At 43.4% G+C, this 26322-nt stretch overlaps 1 protein-coding gene across 1 annotated transcript; it reads left to right on the top strand.

Annotated features, from left to right (window-relative positions):
- Positions 1 to 10219: 10219 nt before the first annotated feature.
- LOC141092206 (apoptosis-enhancing nuclease-like) lies at positions 10220 to 11204 on the top strand. Its single transcript, XM_073578230.1, is given in 2 exon segments — positions 10220 to 11080; positions 11083 to 11204. Coding segments are annotated over 2 exon segments (648 nt in total). The 5' UTR covers positions 10220 to 10554.
- Positions 11205 to 26322: the final 15118 nt, after the last annotated feature.

The raw sequence follows: 26322 nt of genomic DNA, 5'->3' as shown, positions 1-26322 counted from the left end.
ACGGTGGACACCTTCCCAACCACTCTATGGAGGTCCACTAAAAGCAGCCCATAATATAACTCTTTTTTAAACCTCTCAACACGTAGTGTGTTGGAGGAAACTACTTTGGTTTCACAACATTGACGTCATTATGTACAGTGACATGTATCTCCCCTCCATTACTTCACCAGTGACTCTGTGACACTACTATAATACTGTCTGTTGTGAGCTCATTTTCGGGTTTGCCTCTGGCTTCTAACATAGTAACATAGTAATTAAGGTTGAAGGGAGACTTTAAGTCCATCTAGTTCAACCCATCCTATCCTAACTTGCCCTAACATGTTGATCCAGAGGAAGGCAAAAAAAACCTATGTGGCAAACAGTAAGCTTCACATTGGGGAAAAAAATTCCTTCCCGACTCCACATACGGCAATCAGACTAGCTCCCTGGATGAACGCAACACTAAGGAAACTAGTGTATATACCCTGTAATATTATACTTAGGCATCCAGTCCCTTCTTAAATTTTAGTAGGGAATCACTCATTGCAACATCATATGGCAGAGAGTTCCATAGTCTCACTGCTCTTACAGTAAAGAATCCGCATCTGTTAGTATGCTTAAACCTTCTTTCCTCCAGACGTAGAGGATGCCCCCTTGTCCCCGTCACAGGTCTAAGAGTAAAAAGATCATTAGAAAGGTCTTGGTATTGTCCCCTCATATATTTATACATTGTAATAAGATCACCCCTAAGCCTTCGATTCTCCAAACTAAATAACCCCAAGTGTAATAACCTGTCTTGGTATTGCAGACCCCCCAGTTCCCTAATAACCTTGGTCGCTCTTCTCTGCACCCGCTCCAGTTCAGCTATGTCTTTCTTATACACCGGAGACCAGCACTATACACAGTATTCTAAGTGTGGTCACACTAGTGACTTATATAGAGGTAAAATTATGTTCTCCTCCTGAGCATTTATGCCTCTTTTAATGCATCCCATTATTTTATTTGCCTTTGCAGCAGCTGCCTGACACTGGCCACTAAATGTGAGTTTGTTGTCCACCCATACACCCAGGTCTTTTTCAGTGACAGTTTTGCCCAGTGTTTTACAATTAAGCACAAAATTATACATCTTGTTCGTTCTACCCAAGTGCATGACCTTACATTTATCCCCATTAAAGCTCATTTGCCATTTATCAGCCCAAGCTTCTAGTTTACATAAATCCTCCTGTAATATAAAATTGTCCTCCTCTGAATTGATTACCCTGCAGGGTTTAGTGTCATCTGCAAATATTGAAATTCTACTCTCTATGCCCCTTACAAGGTCATTAATAAATATGTTAAAAAGAAGCGGGCCCAAAACTGACCCCTGTGGTACCCCACTGCTAACCGTGACCCAGTCCGAGTGTGCTCCATTAATAACCACCCTTTGTTTCCTATCCCTGAGCCAGCTCTTAACCCACCTACACATATTTTCCCCTATCCCCATTGTTCTCATTTTATGTATCAACCTTTTATGTGGCACCGTATCAAAAGCTTTTGAAAAGTCCATATACACCACGTCCACTGCATTCCCTTGGTCCAGTCCGGAACTTACCTCTTCATAAAAGCTTATCAGATTAGTCTGACAGGAACGGTCCCTTGTAAACCCATGTTGATATTGGGTCATAAGTTTATTCTTCTCCAGATACTCCAGTATAGTATCTCTTAGAAAACCCTCCAGGATTTTACCCACAGTTGAGGTTAAACTTACTGGCCTATAATTTCCAAGTTCAGTTTTTGTCGCCTTTTTGAATATTGGCACCACGTTTGCTATACGCCAGTCCTGTGGTACAGACCCTGTTATTATGGAATCTTTAAAGATTAAAAATAATGGTCTATCTACGACTGTGCTTAATTCCTGCAGTACTCGGGGGTGTATCCCATCCGGGCCCGGGGATTTGTCAGTTTTAGTGATTTTTAGACGCCGCCATACTTCCTGCTGGGTTAAGCAGGTGACATTTAATGGACAATTTTTATCCCTGATCATGTTATCGGTCATGGTATTTTCTTGTGTAAACACTGTTGAAAAAAAGTCATTTAGCATTTTGGCTTTTTCCTCATCCTCCTCCACTATTTCACCCAGACTATTTTTAAGGGGGCCAACATTATCATTTTTTAGCTTCTTACTATTTATGTAGTTAAAGAATATTTTGGGATTATTTTTACTTTCTCTGGCAATGAGTCTCTCTGTCTCAATCTTTGCTGTTTTGATTTGCTTTTTACAGAATTTATTTAATCTTCTGTATTTAGTTAATGCCTCATCACTACCTACTTGCTTTAATTCTCTAAATGCTTTATTTTTATCTCTTGTTGCTCCCCTTACAGCACTATTTAGCCATAGTGGTTTCCCCTTATGTCTCGCATGTTTATTCCCATATGGTATATATTGTGCACAGGTCCTATTCAGAATGCTAATAAACGACTCCCATTTTCTTTGTGTATTTTTATGTCTCAGGATATCGTCCCAGTTAATTGCACCAAGTTCATCTCTCATCCGTTGGAAATTTGCTTTCCTGAAGTTTAGTGTCCTTGTAACCCCTCTACTGCACATCTTATTAAAGGATACATGAAAACTTATTAATTTGTGATCACTATTACCCAAGTGACCCCCAACCCTTACATTTGATATGCGGTCTGGCCTGTTGGTTAATATTAGGTCTAGCAGTGCCCCCCCTCTTGTTGGGTCCTGAACCAGTTGTGAAAGGTAATTGTCTCTCATAGTTGTCAAAAACCTATTACCTTTGCTGGAACTGCAGGTTTCGGTTCCCCAATGTATTTCAGGGTAGTTGAAGTCCCCCATAATAATGACTTCTCCTTGAGTCGCTGCTTCATCTATTTGCTTTATGAGGATATTCTCTATTGCTTCCATTATTTTTGGAAACTTATAACAAACCCCTATCAGTAATTTATTTTTCCCCCCTCCCCTTATTTTTCTGGTGAGGGTTATGGAGCTGGCTGTGCTGACAGAGGAGTAGTGAGTTCTCTATCTGGACTCCCTCTGTTGGTGAAGGGAGGTAATGAAGCTAATCTAAATGGCAGAGACTGGCCACCTGAGGAAGAGGACTGCGATTGGACATCAGGAGTTTCTGATTGGATTTAAGGCAGCCGACTCCCTAGTTTCTTGCTGGTGATTTTTCCTGACTGTGGCTCTGGTTTCCAGTTTGGTTCCTGCCTTCCTAAAGCTAAGTTTTCTCTGCTATTGTTCATATGAGTTCTTGTCTGGTTTACTTAGTTTTTGTGTTCAACCAGCCCTGGCTGGGACTGGGCTGAATCCCCATTTTGTCTCTGATCAGTTGATCTCTTTGCTCTGTCTTCAGAATATACCAGAGTGCTGATATAGTGATTTGAAGTCTAGCGACTTCAGGGCCTTTTTCTATCAGACGTGTTGGACATTCTTTTTGGCAGGGTTTTTTGCGTGATTGCAGACAGCAGCTTTTCTTTCCTGTCCTTTCTAGTTAGCGAGGGCCCCATCGTTTGCTCAGCCTATCTTTCTACTTGTGTCTGTGTTTTCATCTTGTTTCACCGACAATACATGTTGGGGGCTGTCTATTGCTTTGGGGTCTGCTATTGGGGCAGTTTAGATTTTCCCTTTCTTTCTTTAGGCTTATTTAGCTCTCCGGCCGTGACGAGGCGTCTAGGACCACCGTATGCACGCTCCACGGCTACTGCTAGTTGTTGTGGATAGGATCAGGGGTCTGCAATCCGCTAGTTACCAACCTCTCCGGTTTTCTGGGCTTAGCTTGCTTTTTGTTTTTTCCTCCTCCGTGACTCATTCATAACAACTGTCCCAATGTACAAGAATGAAACTACTGTAACACTGCCCCATATGTGCAAGAATATAACTATTATAATACTGCTCATATGTACACGAATATAACTACTATAATACTGCTCTTATGTACAAGAATATAACTACTATAATACTGCCCCTATGTACAAGAATATAACTACTATAATACTGCTCCCTATGTACAAGAATATAACTACTATAATACTGCTCCTGTGACAAGGATTCAGCTACTATGATACTGTTCCTGTGTACAAGAATATAACTACTATAATACTGCTCCTATGTACAGGAATTAAGGATGAGCTAGTATCTGGGTGATCGGATGTGCTCGGCACTCAGAGCGATCATTAGCCGGTGTTTAAATTTGAAACTGGAATCCCTACCCCGTATGTTTGGCACTTGTTACCCAGCCAATAAACATGCTGTGATTGCCTGCCATTCACTGTAATGCCGTAGCCATCTTGGTTGTGGTATTACTGTGATTGCTGGCCGTATTACATCATCAGGGTTATAAAAGGACAGGTGCCGCCACGCTCAGTACACTGACGCCATTGCACAGATCAGGGTCAGTTCTTATTGGAAGGAGAGAGTGCTTGTCCAGAAGTGTATGTTCAGTTGAATGAATTAGAGTTCTCTAGCGTTGATACTGGTGCTGATTCTGAACCATCAGACAAATTGCCCTTGTAAGGTATAAATCTGTGCTTTGCTGTTTGTAACAGATACATTTAGCCAAGGCAGGGATAGTTGCAGGTGCAGGAAGAGTGGCAGAATACAGTCTCTAAGCAGGGTTTCGAGCTTTGCAGCCTGTTGATAAATATATTTCTGCTGCATGTAACCACATTATTTTTTGGGGGTAAGAAATTGACTATATTGTCATCAATAGAGTATTACGTGATTTTTGGTACATTTCTGTGGTATATAAAACTCCAAAAAAGTGTTGAAATTTTTTTCTTGGTTAAATTACTCATCCATACAGTGTAACATGCTTAGTGGGTGACAAAGTTTGGCAGAATCCCACGAGAGTCTCGATGGAGCGACCGTAGGAATATCAGAGCCAGACCAAGCTGATGCGACAGCGGAGGTGGCAGGAGCCTGTTGTTTAGAACTGGCTGCTTTCCCGGAACCATCAAGACCCAAACCCAGGCAGCAGCCATCACTGTTGGGGTTTTTGCAGACTGCGAATGGGAGAGCCATGATCCCGGAATTGGTTAGTGGACCGCGAGGCCTAGGCTGGTCAGAACAGAGAAGGAGGTGATCCAGGACCAGAGCTTGAGACATGCTAGCAAGCCCGCTAACCGCAAGGTACCAACAGTTGGCATCCAGGGGGGAGGTTGTTGCGTATGACCAGCAGTGGAGGTGGGGGTCCATAGAAGAGTTTGGCACCTGTCATCACATCTCGTTCAATCAGTGGGCAGTAGTGACGGAACACTTGCCTCACAGGATGCAAAAGATGACAGCTGGAACCAGGGTCAAAATGGAGGGGCAACATTGCTGGTATGTGGGTGTTAACCAAGAAGGAAGAAAGCAGGATGAACCCTTCATGAAAAATGAACATGCATGGGAGAAGCTTTTTGAAGTGGCTTGGGACAATGCTTATACCCCGGAGACATCGGACTGTCCTTCGGGTTCCCCACCTCCTATGCGGGAGCAGGTGATGGTGCAAGTGACACAGGGGGCTTTTGCTAAATAGTTGCAAGTCAAATTTATTTAGGAGATAGCCAAAATGATTGTCTACAAAATGATGGTAGTCTCACGTTCGAAGCTGTAGTGGATGGTGACATATGGAGCCTGTAAGTTAAAAGTTCAAAACATTGTTATCCTTTTGCTCATTACTGTAAAACTCAAAAAAAATTTACATTTTTTTATAGCTTAAAATATTCATCCATACAGTTTAACGCAGTTATTGTTACATTACGGTGGTATATAAAATAAAAAAAAAAGTTTCAACATTGTTTATGGATTCAATTAGTCATCCATACAGTTTAATGAGCTTTGTGTAAAATTACTGTGGATTAAAATATTTAAAAAACACTTGGCCTTCTACAGATCACAAAATATTTTTGTTAAAAAAACTGACTATTGTCATATACTGCAGAACTTTGGTTTGTGTGCAATTTCGTTGGTTTGAAATGAAGACCAAAATTGGCCTTTTACATGTGTACAAATTTAGTCTCTTCGTACTCGGTCCCGAGCCTCCACTATTTCTCCCTTTCAACTGAAGTGTGAGCATTGACGTCTGACATTTGTGCAGTTCTCCAAGACTTGGAGAACTTCAGCCAGAATAAAGTCCTTTATTTTAAATAAAAACACACATAGTTTTACTTTTTATTTAAAAATGACAAATACAGCTATACTCGCCTAATGCCCATTCTATTGAACCCCTTTTGTCACGATCCATTTTTGGATTTGTGGCAGCTCTGGTTCCACTCTGTTTAATTTTTTTTTCTTTTGGACCATCTGGGGTTAATGGCAGTTTTTTCCCTCTGGCAACCTGATGTTACTGCAGTTCTGCTGGATCAGCTGATGTGGGTGGTGACCACTCCCATCATCCTTTAAAAGGTCACCTGATGCATCAGCTGACTGTTGATTATACAGGTCCTTTCTGGAGACCAGCCTAGCAGAAGCAGCTCTCTGGTGCCTGCCACATTTGGTGTTTATAATTCTGTTGCTTTTGATATCTGCGATGTGGAGCTTTGCAGCAGTGCATATAAGCTAAGTGATGTATTTTTGTTACCTTGTCCCTTTGATGTTTGTCACTTTCCTCTGTGTGTGCTATCTTCAGTGCCAAAGGCTAGTGCTCCTTGCTGGCCAGTTCATTAGGCAGGGCAGAGACAGGTGACTCTAGGGATTAGGTCCCTGATGGCGACAGGGGGAAGGACATGCATAGGGTGTAAGGGGAGTGCAGGGACAGGCTCAGGCTGAGCTCAGGTGGTGACCATCCCTCATTCCCTATCGCTAGGGCCTTCCTTTCACTTTTTCCATCCCGTTGTGTGTGAGTTGCGCCGTCCTTTGACCGACCACATTTTGTCTCCTGTAAAGGAACAGAAAATAATAGACAAAAATACTCATCTAACACCCATTCCATTGCAGCTGTAAAAAAAAAATAAAAAGCAACCATGTCCCTCACCTATCCGATGTTCTGTCCCACGCTGTAATCCTGTCATGATCCATGCTGGATCATGACAGATAAAATGCACAAGTAACCTTTTTTTTCTTTGAGCTGTTTGCTCAGGTTTGGTTTTTGCCCCCGGTGGCCATTAGGATTATTGCACTGTGGTGTCTTTTGTTCTAAATTTGCCCCCGGTGGTGGTGAGCGTCATTGCACTCTGGTTTCTTTAGTTAGTGCACATGATTATAATGCAGGTGTGATTGCTCTGGCTCTGCTATAAAAGAGTCACAGGTGTTGCAATCAGTGTTGGTGATAGTGTTCATTTCAACCAACCTTGGTGGAAGAAGGAGCTGGAGAGCGTTCCTTGCAGCACTGTCTGAACCCTGGTGTAGAAGGAGTCAGGGGATTTCCTTGTAGCTCTGACAGAGCTTGGTGGCAGCTATTCAGGAGGAGAACTGCATTCTGGTGGTGGACTCTGTTGCCAGGAGCAAGTGCATCAGAGTAAAGCTAAGTGGTGTTTCCCTGTTTGTATTTTTCCCTGGTGTGTATTAGTACAGCGGTGGGGCCAGTGCCTGCGCCACCCAGCTCCCTAGCAAGGGATAGGTGTAGGGTGTGCTAGGGTGACAGGTATCCTGATCGGCGTCCGGTGAGGAACTGGCCTAGGGATTGTTAGGAGTGTGAGGGACACTGACTCAGGGGAGTGCAGGAGGTCTCCACGTCCCCTTTCCCTATCGCACGCCCCACCGTTGTAACTGTTTCCCCTTCCCCCGTGCCTTTTTGTCTTAGTTACCGGCCTGCAGGCCGTGTCACACAGGACAGTTTCACGTGCCGTGTCTTGTTGTCTCAGTTACCGGCCTGCGGGCCGTGTCACACAGGATGGGTCATCGTGACAAATCCATGTCTAGGGATAAACAGTTTACAGCATGGATGGTGCTGAGATACGACCGTTCAGGCTGAAAACCACTGGAGAATGAGCTGCTGCGAGCATGACATCAGTAACCAGTGGCAGCTTCATCGTGGTTACCGCAGGTTACTGAGGCTGTGTTCACTCATTGAGGTCACCGTAGTTCACCATGAGGCCCACATCAATAATAGCGTGAAGTCTTTTTTGGTCGTTGTAGCTGAGGTTCTTTATTTTCTCAGATAGTAAAGCTGCCCACTCTTCTTGGCAAAAAGCCTCCAGTTCATGTAAATTCCTGGGCAGTTTAGCATAAACTGCGTGCTTGAGATCTCCCCAGAATGGCTCAATGATATTAAGGTCAGGAGACTGAGATGGCCACTCCAGAACCTTCACTTTATTCTGCTGTAGCCAATGACAGGTCGACTTGGTCTTGTGTTGGAACGTCCAAGCATGTCCCATGTGCAGCTTCCAGGCTGATGATTGCAAATTTGCCTCTAGTATTTGCTGATAACATGCTGCATTCATCTTTTCTTCAACTTTTACCAAGATTCCTGTGCCTTTGTAGCTCACACATCCCAAAAACATCAGTGATCCACCTCTGTGTTTTACAGTAGGAAAGGTGTTCCTTTCATTATAGGCCTTGTTGACCTTTCTCCAAATGTAACTTTTTATTATTTATTTAAATAGCACCATTGATTCCATGGTACTGAACATGAGAAGGGGTTACATACAAATTACAAATATCACTTGCAGTAAACAAACTAACAATGACAGACTGATACAGAGGGGAGAGGACCCTGCCCTTGCGGGCTTACATTCTACAGGATGGTGGGGAAGGAGACAGTAGCTTGGGGGGGCTGCAGCAGCTTCGGTGATCGTGAGGCGGTAGCTCCAGTAGTGGTGAAGAGGCAGCGGGGTCATTGCAGGCTGTAAGCTTTCTTGAAAAGGTGGGTTTTCAGGTTCCGTGTGAAGGATTCAAATGTGGCTGATAGTCGAACGTATTGGGGCACAGAATTCCAGAGGATGGGGGATATTCGGGAGAAGTCTTGTAGGCGGTTAGGTGAGGAGCGAATAAGTGTGGAGGAGAGGAGGTTTTGCGAGGACCGGAGATTATGTGAGGGAAGATATCAGGAGATTAGTTCAGAGATATATGGAGTAGACAGGTTATAGATGGCTTTATGGGTCAGTATTAGTAATTTGAACTGGATACCCTGAGGGAATGGGAGGCAGTGAAGAGATTTGCAGAGGGGGAAGTGGAGAAGTAGCGAGGAAAGATATGAATTAATCAGGCAGCAGAGTTAAGAATGGACTGGAGAGGTGCGAAAGTGTTAGCAGGGAGGCCACAGAAAAGGATGTTGCAGTAGTTGAGGCGGGAGATGATGAGGGTATGCACAAGCATTTTAGTAGATTGAGGGTTGAGGAAAGGATGGATTCTGGAAATATATTTGAGCTGGAGATGACAGGAGGTGAAAATAGCCTGGATATGAGGTTTTAAGGACAGGGCAAAGTCAAGGGTTACTCCGAGGCAGCGGACTTTCGGTACGGGGGAAAGCATGATGTCGTTAATTGTGATAGATATATCAGGTAAGGGAGATCTGTGAGATGGAGGAAAGCTGATGAGCTCAGATTTGTCCACATTGAGTTTGAGGAAGCGAGAGAAGAAGGAGGATATGGCTGATAGACATTCCGGAATTCTGGACAGCAGAGAGGTGACGCCTAGACCAGAGAGGTGCTGTAGATCTGAGTGGCATCAGCATATGGGTGGTACTGGAATCCATGGGAATTTATGAGTTGCCCAAGGCCAAGTGTATATATTGAGAAGAGTATTGGTCCTAGAACAGGGGGACTCCAACAGAGAGACGGTGTGATGAGGAGGTAGTGTGGGAGCGGGAGATGCTGAATGAGCGGTTGTAAAGGTATGAGGAGATCCAGGATAGGGTGAGGTCTTTAATGCCAAAGGAGGAGATGATCTGTAGTAGGAGGCAGTGGTCAACTGTGTTGAAAGCAGAGGACAGGTCTAGAAGGAGGAGTTCTTCATCTCTCTGGGGACAATGTGGGGAGCTGCCCTCACCAAGATCGGAACATAACCGTTCCTCAGCCTTTTTCTTGCCCAGCAGACCACGTTCCTGTAGAAAAGCTTTACGTAACATGAAGCGCTGATGTTTTTGGCTCTTCCTGTGATTCCAGACACGTATATTTTTAGGTTCACGACTAGATTTATCCGATTGAGGAGCTTCCATTTAGTCAGTGGACCGAGGGAACCCATGGAACAGGCCAGTGCAAGCGATGCTATGTGTGCCTGTGATTCCAGGAACATGCCTGGGCATGAAGCGGAGAAGCTGGTACTGTAAAACACGTGGAGCATAGTGAGCCTCCAGTAATAAAAAGCTTGTGGCCGCGCGGTCTGTGGTCGGCCATCATTACAATATGGATAGCATCGCTTGCACTGGCCTGTTCCATGGGTTCCCTCGGTCCACTGACTACATGGAAGCTCCTCAATCAGATAAATCTAGTCGTGAACCTAAAAATATACGTGTCTAGAATCACAGGAAGAGCTGAAAACATCAGTGCTTCATGTTACATAAAACTTTTCTACAGGAACGTGGTCTGCTGGGCAAGAAAAAGGCTGAGGAATGGTTATGTTCCATCCTTGGTGAGGGCAGCTCCCCACATTGTCCCCAGAGAGATGAAGATAGCTAACCTGAGAGACTTGATGAGATTACAGCTCCACTGGGTGCTATGCCAGCAAAAGCTACATTACCCTCTGTACAGCCTCCGGCCTGTGATTATGACAGTGGCTTGTCCATGGCTGGCAGCTCTCCTACTAGTAGAGCTTCTTCACCTACTTCTTGGCTAAATCTTGAGAAATGTGTTGCCATTGATTGTGAAATGGTTGGTACTGGTCCTGGTGGGAAGATCAGTGAGTTGGCACGATGCAGTGTGGTCAGCTATTTGGGAGAGGTCTTGTATGATAAATATGTAATCCCAGAACTCCAAGTAACGGACTACAGAACACGGTGGAGCGGTATTACCAAGAGACATCTGCAAAATGAAATCACATTCAAGAAGGCTCACAAAGAGATCCTCAAACTTCTCCAGGGTAAGCGTGTGATTGGACATGCGTTACATCATGATCTCAACGTTTTGAAATATTTCCATCCCACGAATCAAACAAGAGACACTAGTAAAATCACATTACTGAACCAAATGGCAGGACTCCCAAGAAGATCAAGTGCTTCGCTAAAAAAACTGGCATTGATTATTCTGCAGAAAAAATACAGGTTGGTAAAAAGGGGCACTGGTCAGTCGAAGATGCTCAGATTTGCATGGAGCTGTATAAGTTAGTGGATGAACAGGTGGAGGAAGATTTCTTAGAAGGAGGAGTATAGAGTATTGTCCATTAGCTTTGGCTGTAAATAGGTCATTAGTAATTTTAGCCAGGGCTGTCTCAGTGGAGTGATGGGGCAGAAACCAGATTGTAGATTGTCAAAGAGCAAGTTAGATGAGAGGTGGGAAGAAAGTTCAGCGTTGACATGCTGCTCCAGGAGTTTGTAAGCGAATGGGAGCAGCGATATTGGGCGACAGCAGGACATAGTGGTTGGGTCGGGGGTTGGCTTTTAAGGATGGGCGTGATTGTGGCATGTTTGAAAGCAGAAGGGAAGGTACCAGAAGTTAGTGATAGGTTGAAGAAGTGAGTGAGGGATGGGATGAGAGTGGTGGTGAGGTTGGAGAGGAGGTGGGATGGGATGGGGTTGAGTGCACAGGTGGTGAGGTGTGATTTGGAGAGGAGACAATTAAGCTCCCCTTCAGTGATGTTGGAAAGGGAGGTTATGGGGTTGGGCATTGGTCTGGTATACAAAGGGGTTGTGGTGGTTGAACAATAAAGGCTTGCCTGGTTTAGTAGATCTTATTTTTGAAGTGTGTGGCAAAGTCCTCAGCAGAGATGAGGGAGGTTGGAGGGGGCAGTGGTGGGCAGAGGAGGGAGTTAAAAGTATTGAATAACTGTTTGGGGTTGTAGGATATGGACGATACGAGGATTGTGAAGTAGGCCTGTTTAGCAGAGGTGAGGGCAGATTTGAAAGTGAGTGTTGCCTGTTTGAATGCAGTGAAATTGTCTTGTGAATTTTTCTTACAATACTGCTCTGCAACCTTGGACACTTGCTGGAGATTTTTAGTGATGTTATTATGCCAGGGTTTTCTATTAATACATTGCACTCATTGTTGTTACCTTGTTCCAGAAGTTTTGAGGCTTATCTCTGTGCTGTTTTGCATATTGTAGGTGAGATACTTTGTGGCATATGCAGCCCATATTTCTTCAAGTGTCTCCTTTTTGTGCATCTTGAAGCAGTCACACCGCTAGTTTTCAGAGAGTCCAGTATTTGAGCTGATGTTATTTGTAGGTTTTTCTTTGCATCCTGAACAATTTTTCTGGCAGTTGTGGAGAAAATTTTGTTGGTCTGCCTGACTGTGGTTTTGTTTTTACTGAGCCTCTGATTTTCCATTTGTTAATCACAGTTTGAACCCTGCTGACTGGCATTATCAATTCCTTGGCCATCTTTTTATGTCTCTTTCCTGTTTTATACAGTTCAACTGTCTTTTCCCGTAGAGCCGTTGACCATTCTTTTGCTTTCCCCGTAACTCACAATCCAGAAACGTCAGTGGCTAGATAAAAGTTGCAAGAGTCTGGATCCCAGAACCTCACTCAGCTTTTATGCACACACACTGATTACAAGCAATCAGGTCACAGGTGAGGATATTACCTTTTAGTAGCCATCCAAACCCATTTGTGTCAACTTCTGTGCATGTTATCAGGCCAAAATCACCAGGGTATGTGAACTTATGATCAGGGTCCTTTGGATGTTTTGGGTTGTCATTATGATTTAAAAAGAGAAAACACAGTAGTTTGACAATAAGTGGCTTCACTCAACCACTAACCATAAGTGGAGAAAAAGTTCTGGTGTTATCATTCATAACAATAATTAGGCTGGGGTATGTAAACTTTTGAGCACAACTGTAAATTTATTGTACTCACGAGTAAATATTTTTATTAAAAAAATACATAAACATAAAAATACATAAATGCTAAGTTCACACGTAGCGGAATTCCTGTGGAAGCTACTGCAAGAATTCCGGAATTCCATTCCGCGGGAAAATCGCATTTTAAATTCCTGCGATTTTCCCGCAGAAAAACTAGCGATTTGCAAGCGTAATTAGCTTGCAGAATGCTAGCATTTTCCAAGCGATTTGTAGCATCGCTTGGAGAACTGATTGACAGGTTGGTCACACTCGTCAAACATAGTGCTTGACAAGTGTGACCAACTTTTTACTATTGAGGCTGCCTATGCGGCATCAGTAGTAAAAAGATCTAATGTTAAAAATAATAAAAAAATAAAAAATTGGGTTATATTCACCTTACGACGTCCCTCCGCGATGCTCCAGCAGGTCCCGTTCCCAGTGATGCATTGCGGCAATGACCTTTGATGACGTCGTGGTCTCGCAAGACCGCTACAGCATCGTAAGATGCGACGTCAGTAAAGGTCATTATCGCAATGCATTACTGGGAATGGGACCTGCCGCGTGTATCACTGAAGCCCGGGGACGCTGCGCGGGACGTCGGAAGGTGAATATAACCCGATTTTTTTATTTTAATTCTATTTTTTACAGGGATATGGTACCCACAGTCCGGAGGACAGTCTCCTCTCCTCCGGACCGTGGCTACCATCCGCAAATGTTCTGCTTACTTTTCGCATGGTGGGCACAGCCACATGTGGAAAGTAAGCAGAACAATGCATTCCTATGTGGGCGGAATTGCCGCGATTCTGCAAATTAATGAGCATGCTGCGGATTTTTCCGTGATGCAATTGCACTGTGGGAAAATCCGCAGCATTAGCACAGCATTGCGGAATCCAATAGGATTGCATGGGATGCTGTTTTTTTGCATTTTCGGGGCAAAATCGCGCGGTAAAACAGTCTGGTGACTGTGGTGCGTAATCTTGCCTTAAACCTCAGGGGAATTTTTTTGTGCTGTTGCGTTGCTGTGCTCACAGCGAATAGGGTGCATGCACGGTACTGCACAACTGACACGCAGCTAGCACCGCTGTCTTGTGTGGTGACTGGGGTGCGTAATCTCACCTTAAACCTCAGGGCAATTTTTTAGTGGCAGCACCGCTGTCTTGTGTGGTTACTGGGGTGTTTAATCTCACCTTAAACCTCAGGGCAAATTTTTTCTGCTGCTGCGGTGCTGTTTGTAAAACACAAAGCAGTACTAGGCTGTAGTGCTACCTTCCACAAAGCACTAACTGCTCCTTGTTCCCCAATATCTGCATCTGAACATCTGCAAATATGGCAGAAAAATCCAAAATTCCTAAAAAGGCTGTTGTGAAGGGACAGGGAGGTGGACGTGGAGTTATTGGTGCCCAACAAAGCACAGAGTCTGGGAAACCAAAGAAGGTTGATGCATCTAGGTTCCTGGTGAAATTTGCCCGTCTGGAACATAAACAGGTCTGGAAGCCAGAAGAACAAGAGCAGATACTGTCTTGGATGGCTGATAAGGCCTCAACGAAATGTTCTAGCAGCATCCAATCATCCATGACAAAACAGTCTACTGTCCATACAGATAATGCTGGGTCATCCTATTCTCAACCTGTTCCTAGCTCATCACCCGGTCTGGAGTCATAGGAAACATTTGACCCCAACCTTGGTCACTCCGAGGATCTGTTTGATCCATTTCCTTGCATTGTCTCGGGCCTCTCACCGCACAACATTGAAGAGGAAAGTGAGTTGGTATCGTCTGTTGATGATGGCCAAATATTTGAAACCCCACGGCCAGAAGAAAGCCACTTTCATCCATGTGATATACCGGGTGAAGAGGTGGAGGCTGATGGTGATGACACACAGTTGCCATCTGGCCAGTCGCCAATATCAACACAGAAGGAGGATGTCAAGGACGACGAGGTGGTCGATGATGAGACCTGGACCGTTGGCACGCATAGCCAGCACAGCAGCACAGAGGATGAAGGTGGATACATAGCACCAACAAAGGCACCAAGGGCTACTGGTTTGAGCAGAGTGCAAAATGTGTCAACTGTTGCCAAGAGCAATCCCTCTGTGCCCCAAGTTAAGGCAAGGGTGCGTTCAGCCGCTGTCTGGAAATTTTTTTCTGATAGTCCTTCTGAACCAAATCTCATCTGTAGCATCTGCCATAGGAAGCTGAGCAGAGGCCAGGGCAAAGGCAACCAAAGCACAACCAGTATGCGGAAACACATGGCAGCCAAGCACCCTAGTCGGTGGGCTGAACAACAGAGTACCAAATCAGTGTCTGCGACTGCGGGTCAAACCACTGTCATGTCGCCTGTGACACGTCCTTTCTAATCTGCTCTGCAGGAAGCAGGTGATCATCATGCCTCTTGTTCACAAGCTGCAGTTGCAAACACTGGCCACAACAAGCTCATCCACTTGTTTGTCCCAGGAAAGCGTCCAATTGTCCGTGCCCCAGATGTATGAAAGGAGGCGTAAATACCAAGCCACACACCCACAAGCACAAATACTGAACACGCATATTGCCAAGTTGCTAGACGTGGAGATGTTGCCATTTAGGCTTGTGGGGACACAGTCTTTCCGTGATCTTTTGGCTGTGGCTGCCCCACGATACTTGGTTCCCAGCCGGCACTATTTTTCCCCGTGTGCCGTCCCCGCGTTACACCAGCACGTCTTAAGCAATCTAAAGCTTGCTCTCACCAACGCCGTAACCAGGAAGGTCCGTATTACAACAGACACGTGGACAAGTACTTGTGGCCACGGATGATACATCTCTGTCACGGCACACTGGCTCAACCTGGTGGAGGGTGGGACAAATTCTCAAACTGGACCATCAACACATATCCTATCCACGCCACAAATAGCGGGCCCAACCTCAATCAGGGTTTCCGCCTCATCATATACCTCCAGTCTCCCCTCTTCCTCCTCCTCCTCCTCATCATCCTATGCTGAATTACCCTCCACATCACTCCCAAGTTGGGAGCTGTGCAGCAGCGCATTGGCAAAGTGGCAAAACACTTTGCTGAAGCTGATCTGCTTAGGTGAAACACCACACACTGCAGCAGAGCTGTGGCAAGGAATAAAACAACAGACCGATCAGTGGCTCTCCCCACTGCAACTCGAACCTGGTCTGGTTGTCTGCGACAATGGACGTAACCTGGTGGCGGCTTTAAAGCTCGGGAAGCTGATACACGTGCCATGCATGGCTCACGTGGTGAACCTAGTGGTGCAGAAATTTCTAAAAACATACCCTGACTTGCCGTACCTACTTGAGAAGGTGCGCTGTATTTACACCCATTTCCGCCACTCCTCAACCGCTGTTGCCAGGCTTGCAGGACATCAAAAGCAATTTAATTTGCCAAACCACAGACTCATTTTCGACCTGCCAACACAGTGGAACTCAACATATAATATGTTGGCAAGGGTAAGTGAGCAGCAGAGGGCTCTTTCCAAATACCAGCTTAAACATGCCCGTCACACTGAGACTCAGCCTAGAAAAATAACAACTGTCGAGTGGGTGTGGATCGCTGATATTTGTGAGGTGCATGATAACTTTTAGTACTGCACCAAGCTTGTGATCGGTGATCAGGCTATTATCAGCGTAACCATTCCTATGCTATGTCTGCTGAAAAAATTGCTGCAGAATCAAAAAATGGCCCAGCAGCTGGGTATGGAGCAAGATTTCACAATGGGTGATCCTACCCAGCCCAGCCAAAATCATCAGGCAACATTGGGGGATGAAGATGATGATGAAAATGAGGAGGTAGAGGAATTATTTTTAAGTGGTACCGAGGGGACACCACATGCTACAGAGGGGAATCCCAACCCCAGCTTCATGTCTCTCCAGCATGGGTGGGCTGGAGAGGAGGAGGTGGAGGAGGAGAGTCAGTGTGAGGAGAGGATGGGTATTGTTCCTCCTTCAGGGGTCACAGAACATTTTCCTCTTTGAAGCTTGGCACACATGGCACACTTCATAACTGTCTGTGCAAAGATCCTTGCGTAATCCACATTTTCAATAGCAACCTATACTGGTTGGCCACCTTTCTAGACCCACGGTACAAGGACAAATTTCCTTCGCTAAATGTTGCAGTCACCAAGGGGTTTCACAATGAAATCATTCAAGAAGTCCATTGTCAATCATTTGATGGCAACAGCACCCTCAGACACCACTGCTAGCAGAGATACCACCTCTGTGCAACAGCATGCATTAATGGGGAGAGATACGCCAAGCAGGTCCAAAAGAGGTGGTGGCAAAATGTCCACAAACTGGGCCATCTTCAATAAACCGGCTCATCACCAATGACTAGCTGGACCAGTAGCAATGTCAAGGAGGGAGAAGTTGAACAAGATGGTCAACGACTATCTAAGTGACCATACCTGCGTCCTTCTTGATGCTTCTGAACCGTTTAACTACTGGGTATCCAAGCTGCATAGTTGGCCTGACCTCTCCTTCTATGCCTTGGAGGTGCTGGTCTGCCCTGCTGCTAGTGTGATGTCAGAGCGTGTTTTCAGTGCCGCTGGGGCAATCATCACAGATACACGCACACGGTGGACTACAGAGAATGCAGACAGGCTGACTCTGATAAAATTTAACAAGGACTGGATTTCGCAACAGTATTTAAGCCCTCCAGATTACAGTATGCCAAACTAAAGTCACCCAAAACTTTATTTTTTTGTAAATTGGTGATCACGTCCATCCCTTCCCATACAACCCCCTTTTCTTCTTCTTACACATGTTTTCAAAACCTGCTTCTGACTCATGTACCTCATGGTCAATAAGCTAAAAACAATGTTACGTTAATTAATATTTCCCATTGGAGGCACTTGTGATGAGAGTGAGACCCTTCTTCCTTCATCAACTATGGTATCATGCCCCTTGGGCTAATTTTTGGAGACACTATGGCTATGTCTGGACACTGGGCACTGCAACCTCTATGCTAGTAGTCCTAGCTACATCATAATTGTTTGGACCTTCAGACCTGTCTTGCTTCCTTCATCAACTATGATACAGCCCCTTGGGCTAATTTTTGAAGACTCTATGGCTATGCCTGGACACTGGGCACTGCAACCTCTATGCTAGTAGTCCTAGCTACGTCATAATTGTTTGGCTCTTCAGACCTGTCTTACTTCCTTCATCAACTAGGATACAGCTTTCTCAGCATCAAGAGAGATAACAATGGCCCTGAGTTTGTTCGAGGAAATAAGCTTAATTATGTTAATGAGTCTTCTCGTACCATCTATGGATTGTCTTCCTTTGATGAGGCCTATCTGATCATTGGAAATTAAACTCAGGAGGAATTGATTTAGTCTATTGGCCAGGATCTTTGCATAAATTTTTACGTCTGTATTGATAGGATATAGGTCTATAATTAAAAATTTGGCTAGTGTCAGAATTTGGTTTTGGGATTACGATAATTGTTGCTTCCAGCATCTCTTTAGGAAATTGACTTGTTTGGAAAGCTGAGTTAAATAATTTGACAAGGTGGGGGGTTAATATATTACTAAAAGACTTGAAATAATCATTACTAAACCTGTCTGGGATGGGTGATTTGAATGTTTTAAGTTTGTTTATGGTATCTAGGACTTCTTGTTCATTGAAGGGAGAAGTCAAAAATGATAAGTCTTCAGGGTTAAGCTTTGGAAGGTTCATGCTGGAAAGAAATGATCCAATCTCTGAGTTAGATGGCTGCATATTGTGCTAGTCTTGGTTGATATTGTACAAATTTTTGTAATAATCGGCAAAAGCTCCTACAATATCTTTAGGGTGGACCAGGGATGTGCCATTAGAGGAAGTTATACTGTCAATTCTATTCTGTTTCCGTATATTCTGAATTCTGTTTGACATGTATTTTGAAGGGCGATTTATAGATAAGTAATGTTTGCATTTTGCTTATCTAATAGCTGAGTCGTAAAAATTGAACATGATTTTCCTTAACTGCAACCTGAGATCAGTAAGTTCTGATAATACAGCTTGTTTGTTAGAGGAAACAGAGGATCGACATAGTTCCTCTTCTTTAGATTTAATAGACTGTTGTAGGGTAAGGATTTTATCCCTATTAATTTTTTTTGTCTGGAGGAAATTTGAATCAAGACTCCCCTCAACACCGCCTTGTGAGCATTCCAATAGGTAAACGGATTGAGGAGGTTTGATTAGTTTTCACTAAAATAATTTTGTAAGGCTGAGTTGATTTCAGATTTGATGGTGGGGTTATGAAGCAGAGAGGAGTTGAATTTCCACATGAATTGAGGATGAATTGGGGACCCTATTATCAGTTCTGCAGTTACCGGGGAATGATCTGAAATAGATTTATTAAGTATGGAGCTGGAGGAGAACCTTGGCAAGGAGAAGACATCTGTGAGTATCAGATCTATTCTAGATGCTGACTGATGGCCATCAGAAAAATGAGTAAATTCTCTAGATGTGGTGTTCAAACAGTGGAATGAGTCGAATAGCTCGTGATTATAAATCCAGCTGTTCAAGGATTACGTTTTTTGTCTGCTGGGAGAGGTGGAGTCTATTACACTATCTGGCACCATATTAAAGTCCCCTAACAAAAGTAGGGTTCCTGATCGTAAGGTGTCCAATTTTTTCATTAGCTTATTCAAGAAGCTAATTTGTCTGATGGTGGGAACATAAGTATTAACTATTGTGAAGGTTTGGCCGTTCAATTTGCACAGGAGAATATGATAATGTCCTTTTTCATCTTTTACTTCAGAAAGCAATTCAAAGGAAATTGAGTTGCTAATCAGGGTTAAAACCCCAGCTTTCTTTCGTGGGCCCCAAGATTCAAATACAAATGGGAAATTTGTACATTGTATGATACGAATTTTATTTTCATGTTACAAGAATGGCTGGGTTCGTATGAAGTGGGGTAGGGAAAATGCAGAAACCAGAGTGCACCTACCTTTGTAGAACTTAGTTGTCCAAAAACCTCAAACTATATACCTATTTGAAACCAAAAACAAAAGAGACACAAAAACAATAAGAACAAAATTGTCCTTCAGGAAGAGCCGATCCAGAAGGCTCTAATTCCTTAGTGGGAAAAGTTTGCGTATGGATCCCATTGGAGGCATCCCTTGGCATAACAACACTATTCCCAGAAGGAAAATAATCTCATGTGATATATGAGTCCAGAAAGTAGTAGAGAAGTGAGAAAACCTGTGGAAAGAAGAATAATAAGCAGTACAGTACAATACATTGACCAAATAATCAAGAAGTGTAGAGAGGCCTTATAGCAAGGTGAGTAAATATATTGGCCAGGTCTCTCCGTTCGATCATCCCTTCTCTGACGAGCGCCCAGGGTCTTGAGAGTTGGAGATTCTATGGTGGTCAGGTATCCTGTAGTAGGACAGGAAATCTCTTCCTTCTTTAGGTGAGAATAGGATGGTCGTCTTTCCTTTGTAGATTATCAAAGCGAAGGCTGGTAGTGCAATAAGAGACTGCGCTGCTGTGGTAGAATTCAAGATATCTTTAATGCCAAAGCGTTTCCTGAGCCAGTCCCAGCTCACTTCATCAGGGCATGTTACAGAAGATCATTGCAGGGGTATATATACATGAAAAAAAAAGGGGGAGGCGCCAAGAATAATAGGGTGACACGTCAGCATGGATACATATACATGAATCATACAAAACAATAAAACTTTATTACAACCATATTAAAAACGATGTTTAAAATGCCATAAAAAGAGTGTTGGTATAAAAAACGTGAAATTTTTTCTTTAAAAAAACGAAGATGATGATATAAAGGAATTGAAAGGATAAGATATTAAAACACAGGGTCAAAAATAAAATCAATAAAAAACATCATTGATGATATTAAGACCATTGGGCTCAATAGATTTGAGTTTGTAGATCCAAAAAACTTCCTTCGTTTTTTTAAAGAAAAAATTTTTATGCATTTTTTTTTTCACCCATGAATTTTTTATTTATTTTTTTTTCATTTTTTTATTAAGTCTTAACACTCAATTTTTAACCATTTTTATATCACCTATTCCAGAGAGTTTCTTCTTGTTGTTCTTCTCTTTTCTCCACCTAGAAAAAAGATATTTGAGACAAGTTTTAGCTATTTACACATGATTTTAACCATTTTCTCCTTACTTTCCAGTTTCACATGTAGCATAGTGGAGTAATGCCATGAATTAAATTCTCTGAGGCAAGTTCTAATCCACCCCGGGACTCGAGAGCCATTTTTTAATCTTTTACCTCGTGATCCCCCATATCTTTTTATTTTTTAATCACGTTTTTTATACCAACACTCTATTTATGGCATTTTAAACATCGTTTTTAATATGGTTGTAATAAAGTTTTATTGTTTTGTATGATTCATGTATATGTATCCATGCTGACGTGTCACCCTATTATTCTTGGCGCCTCCCCCATTTTTTTTTTTCATTTATATACCCCTGCAATGATCTTCTGTAACATGCCCTGATGAAGTGAGCTGGGACTGGCTCCTGAAACGCGTTGCATTAAAGATATCTTGAATTCTACCACAGCAGCGCAGTCTCTTATTGCACTACCAGCCTTCTCTTTGTACCAAGTCCTTGGACCTCGTGCAGACTGCTGCAGCTGTTTTATGCGATTATAGGTGTTGTGACTCTCACAACCCTATCAGGTGAGCCTAACACTTGCTGTGCACTCATCTACTTTCCATACAGACCTACGCATTGGAAGCGCCCTGTCTCCCCCTTTTCTTTGTAGATTATCAAAAGTTTAAGTGGGAAGCCCCATTTATAGGGGATATTATATTCCCTCAAGGTGGAAGTGACTGGCTTAAAAGACTTTCTTCCTTCAATCATTTCCTTTGAAAGATCAGTAAATAGCTGAAGGTGAGCATAGGGTTCTGGAAAACCTCCTAGATCTTTAACCGATTGTTGAATTTTTTCCTTAATCTTGAAGAAGTGGGTATCTCTAGGTAGATCTTTATCGATATTCCGTGGTTTGGGAAGTCTGTGAATCCTATCTATGATGAGATCTTGGTCTGTAAGTGTCGGTAGTAATTTTTTGAAAATTGTCTTGACGAAGTCTTCTAGTTTATCCGGTCAGATAGATTCTTGTATTCCTCTTATTTTCAAGTTGCTTCATCTGCTCCTGTCTTCTCTATCCGCAACTTTAATTTTAAGTCTGTGAAATTCAGATTTGAGGTCATGGGTGTCTTTTGATAAATCATCAGTGTGTTCTTCCTCTACAGTTAGCCGGTTTTCGTGGTTGTCTAACCTGCTGCTAAATTTATCCAAGGTGGACTGTAAAATTTTATTTTGGTTTTCAAATGATTGAGACATACTGGATGTGATTTTCTGGGCGAGAGTGTCCATGTAAGAGTGTATGGATATAACATCCAGGTTTTGGGAAGGAGAAGGATTGGTGTTATCCATCTTAACTTTTGACCTTTCCGGCGAAAAGTTTGGCGAATTATCTCCAGACTCAGGACTTGAATCGTCGGCTGGCGATGTGAATTTTTCAGAAGTTTTACCAGGATTTTTCCTGTTTGATGAGAGAGATGTATCCATGACCTCTTTATGAGGAGATCTGGCCTTAAATGGGTTAACAATATCCACTTGATCTTTAAAGTGAAGATTGTAAGAATCCTGAAATTTTTGTGCTTTTTGAGGAGTCGTATTAGACACTTTCGTTGATTTGGACACTGGAGTAGCCTTGTGACTCATCTTGTGCCCTTTTTTGAATCCTGCCTTGCAGGGATTATATTAGAGAGAATTGATATTATTGGTGATGGTTATACTGAATAAACGTTAAAAATATAGAAAATTCTTGTGTCTTCCTATGCCTTTTTACAAAAGGGACAGTGAGGAATGAGATACACCACAGAATCAGATGGCACTTTTAATATTGTATGATGCATATAGTAAAATCCTTTACTAACTGCGCGCCGATATAGACGCGCTCCCTGTGACTTCAAATCCAGCCGTGACAGGCGGCTAGTCTTCACACAGGGCTCAGTGACGTCAGTCCCCACTCATAAAATATGCATCAGGGGAACCGGCAGCTGATACACGGCACCGCTGAAGAAAGGCAGATCACCCCAGTGGAGCCGCACAGGAGCGGTGGGGAGCTTTGTTACCTCCAACAAAGAAATAGGCACAAATCACGGAGTATTTTGTGTCCTTCCGCCTCACAGATCTGTTATGACAGGAAAATGGCGTACTTGAGATAGGACGTTGAGATGAAAGAGATCCCTCCGCAGCCGTTATAGCTCCCGCAGCCTCGCACAAAGCAGGGGAATATAGCTAAATTAGGACACCCTGGGACTTCCAAAGGGTCTAAAACAGACAAGAGGAGATTCCAAAAAAAAAAAGTCAATGTCTTTTAATTATGCAATGTGAGAAATCCTGTCAGATTAGGCACAGGGTGGGGACTATTTTGTATCCTTCCGCCAATCAGCTGGTAAATGACAGGATTTTTGTAAAAAATATCTACAAAAGACAATAAAAATCTTTAAAATGTGGTAGACAAGCGTGGAGATACTTTTTCTGAGAACAAAGAGAACCGGTGGGTAATGGAGGGAGCAGGGAAAGTATTTTTTCACTCACGGTTCAAAATGGTGTCACCTTGCAGTAAAATGGCGGGAAAAGGCCTCAGATTTCAAAAATGTCTTTTTAATGTCCAAAGCTCAGACAAGGGGTATCAGAATGTACCTCTGAGTAACGATAAAACAATCCTTCCGTGGGGTATCGAAGAGAGCGATTTTCTTTTGCTTTATTTGCCGCTTTAGGAGATGCCTCCTCAGAGATCCTGAGTCGTGCATGTTACACCATTGCCAGCTCCATAACCTGCTCTCTTGGCAGTAAAGAACCTGCTTACAAAACGCGGGGTTTGCTGTGTTTTTTTCAAGTACATTTGTCTCTTGGGAATGCTGATAAAGTTTAGTGCCCCTCTAAAAAACATGATGCAACTTCCTCGGTTTTCTGCACCAAAAATGAAGCAAAACCTGATGCCTTCAAATTTTGCTGCATTTTTTGCAATAACTCATCACTTTCTATGGGTGAAAAAAATACTGAAAAAATGTTGAAAAAAGGCTGAAAGACCTGAAATGCTGCTTCTTTCAAATACACAGCAGCTTTCCTAATCAGTCAGGAAAAAAAACAATGTGTGTGCATGAGATTTCTGAAATCTCACAGCTTTTGCTGGTACTGTAAAACAAAGCTTAACATTTGCATTAAAAAATCAGCAAAAATGCAACATGCGAACATGGCCTTAGACTGCTGCAAAAAAAGAAAAGAGAAGCCAGCGTTGCCAAGGTCAGAACGCATAACATAAAGTGCATTTGCACATAACATCTAACTGTATTCAAAATGAGATATTTAGCAAAAAAATTGATCAATTCAATTGAGCCACCCCGCCGCGCCAAGGCAATCTCATGTGGGGGGTCCTACTCTATGTTTTTAATAAACACTGTGCCATTACGGCCTCCTAGATACATTAAAAGCAAGACCACTTTAAATGCAATCCGTACCTGAGCATTTCTGGATCGCTCCCATGATGCCAGAAAAGGCAAGTGCGGATGAAGGCCAACCAGGTCTGAATACAGACGTGTCAGGTTTTAGCCTCCACACATTGCCTGACCAGCAAGCATAGATGAAGGGCAATGCAGGTTCAGATACAGGTGCACAATTAAATAAAGCTTGGGGCAGGGTGGGGCTGCTGTGTATGTGTGCACAGCAGCCTAGATCCACCACAGTGAACACAGAAAAAATGGCGAACACAATCCAGCGCGCACGGCAACAGTGGTGGTCAGCCACATACCAATGTACAAAAAAAGAAAAGAGAAGTCAGCGTTGCCAAGGTCAGAACACATAACATAAAGTGCATTTGCACATAACATCTAACTGTATTCAAAATGAGATATTTAGCAAAAAAATTGATCAATTCAATTGAGCCACCCCGCCGCGCCAAGGCAATCTCATGTGGGGGGTCCTACTCTACGTTTTTAATAAACACTGTGCCATTACGGCCTCCTAGATACATTAAAAGCAAGACCACTTTAAATGCAATCCGTACCTGAGCATTTCTGGATCGCTCCCATGATGCCAGAAAAGGCAAGTGCGGATGAAGGCCAACCAGGTCTGAATACAGACGTGTCAGGTTTTAGCCTCCACACATTGCCTGACCAGCAAGCATAGATGAAGGGCAATGCAGGTTCAGATACAGGTGCACAATTAAATAAAGCTTGGGGCAGGGTGGGGCTGCTGTGTATGTGTGCCTAAACCCTTTTTTTTGCTAAATATCTCATTTTGAATACAGTTAGATGTTATGTGCAAATGCACTTTATGTTATGCGTTCTGACCTTGGCAACGCTGGCTTCTCTTTTCTTTTTTTGTACATTGGTATGTGGTTGACCACCACTGTTGCCGTGCGCGCTGGGTTGTGTTCGCCATTTTTTCTGTGTTCACTGTGATGGATCTAGGCTGCTGTGCACACATACACAGCAGCCCCACCCTGCCCCAAGCTTTATTTAATTGTGCACCTGTATCTGAACCTGCATTGCCCTTCATCTATGCTTGCTGGTCAGGCAATGTGTGGAGGCTAAAACCTGACACGTCTGTATTCAGACCTGGTTGGCCTTCATCCGCACTTGCCTTTTCTGGCATCATGGGAGCGATCCAGAAATACTCAGGTACGGATTGCATTCAAAGTGGTCTTGCTTTTAATGTATCTAGGAGGCCGTAATGGCACAGTGTTTATTAAAAACGTGGTGTAGGACCCCCCACATGAGATTGCCTTGGCGCGGCGGGGTGGCTCAATTGAATTGATCAATTTTTTTGCTAAAGATCTTATTTTGAATACAGTTAGATGTTATGTGCAAATGCACTTTATGTTATGCGTTCTGACCTTGGCAACGCTGGCTTCTCTTTTCTTTTTTTGTACATTGGTATGTGGTTGACCACCACTGTTGCCGTGCGCACTGGGTTGTGTTCGCCATTTTTTCTGTGTTCACTGTGATGGATCTAGGCTGCTGTGCACACATACACAGCAGCCCCACCCTGCCCCAAGCTTTATTTAATTGTGCACCTGTATCTGAACCTGCATTGCCCTTCATCTATGCTTGCTGGTCAGGCAATGTGTGGAGGCTAAAACCTGACACGTCTGTATTCAGACCTGGTTGGCCTTCATCCGCACTTGCTTTTTCTGGCATCATGGGAGCGATCCAGAAATGCTCAGGTACGGATTGCATTCAAAGTGGTCTTGCTTTTAATGTATCTAGGAGGCCGTAATGGCACAGTGTTTATTAAAAACGTAGAGTAGGACCCCCCACATGAGATTGCCTTGGCGCGGCGGGGTGGCTCAATTGAATTGATCAATTTTTTTGCTAAATATCTCATTTTGAATACAGTTAGATGTTATGTGCAAATGCACTTTATGTTATGCGTTCTGACCTTGGCAACGCTGGCTTCTCTTTTCTTTTTTTGTACATTGGTATGTGGTTGACCACCACTGTTGCCGTGCGCGCTGGG

The sequence above is a fragment of the Dendrobates tinctorius genome, unplaced genomic scaffold, assembly GCF_039654945.1.
Source record: "Dendrobates tinctorius isolate UK_male_01 unplaced genomic scaffold, ASM3965494v1 ptg000058l, whole genome shotgun sequence".
NCBI lineage: Eukaryota > Metazoa > Chordata > Amphibia > Anura > Dendrobatidae > Dendrobates > Dendrobates tinctorius.
Note: the sequence above shows the minus strand (reverse complement) of the source record. Positions and strands in the feature narration are given on the sequence as shown.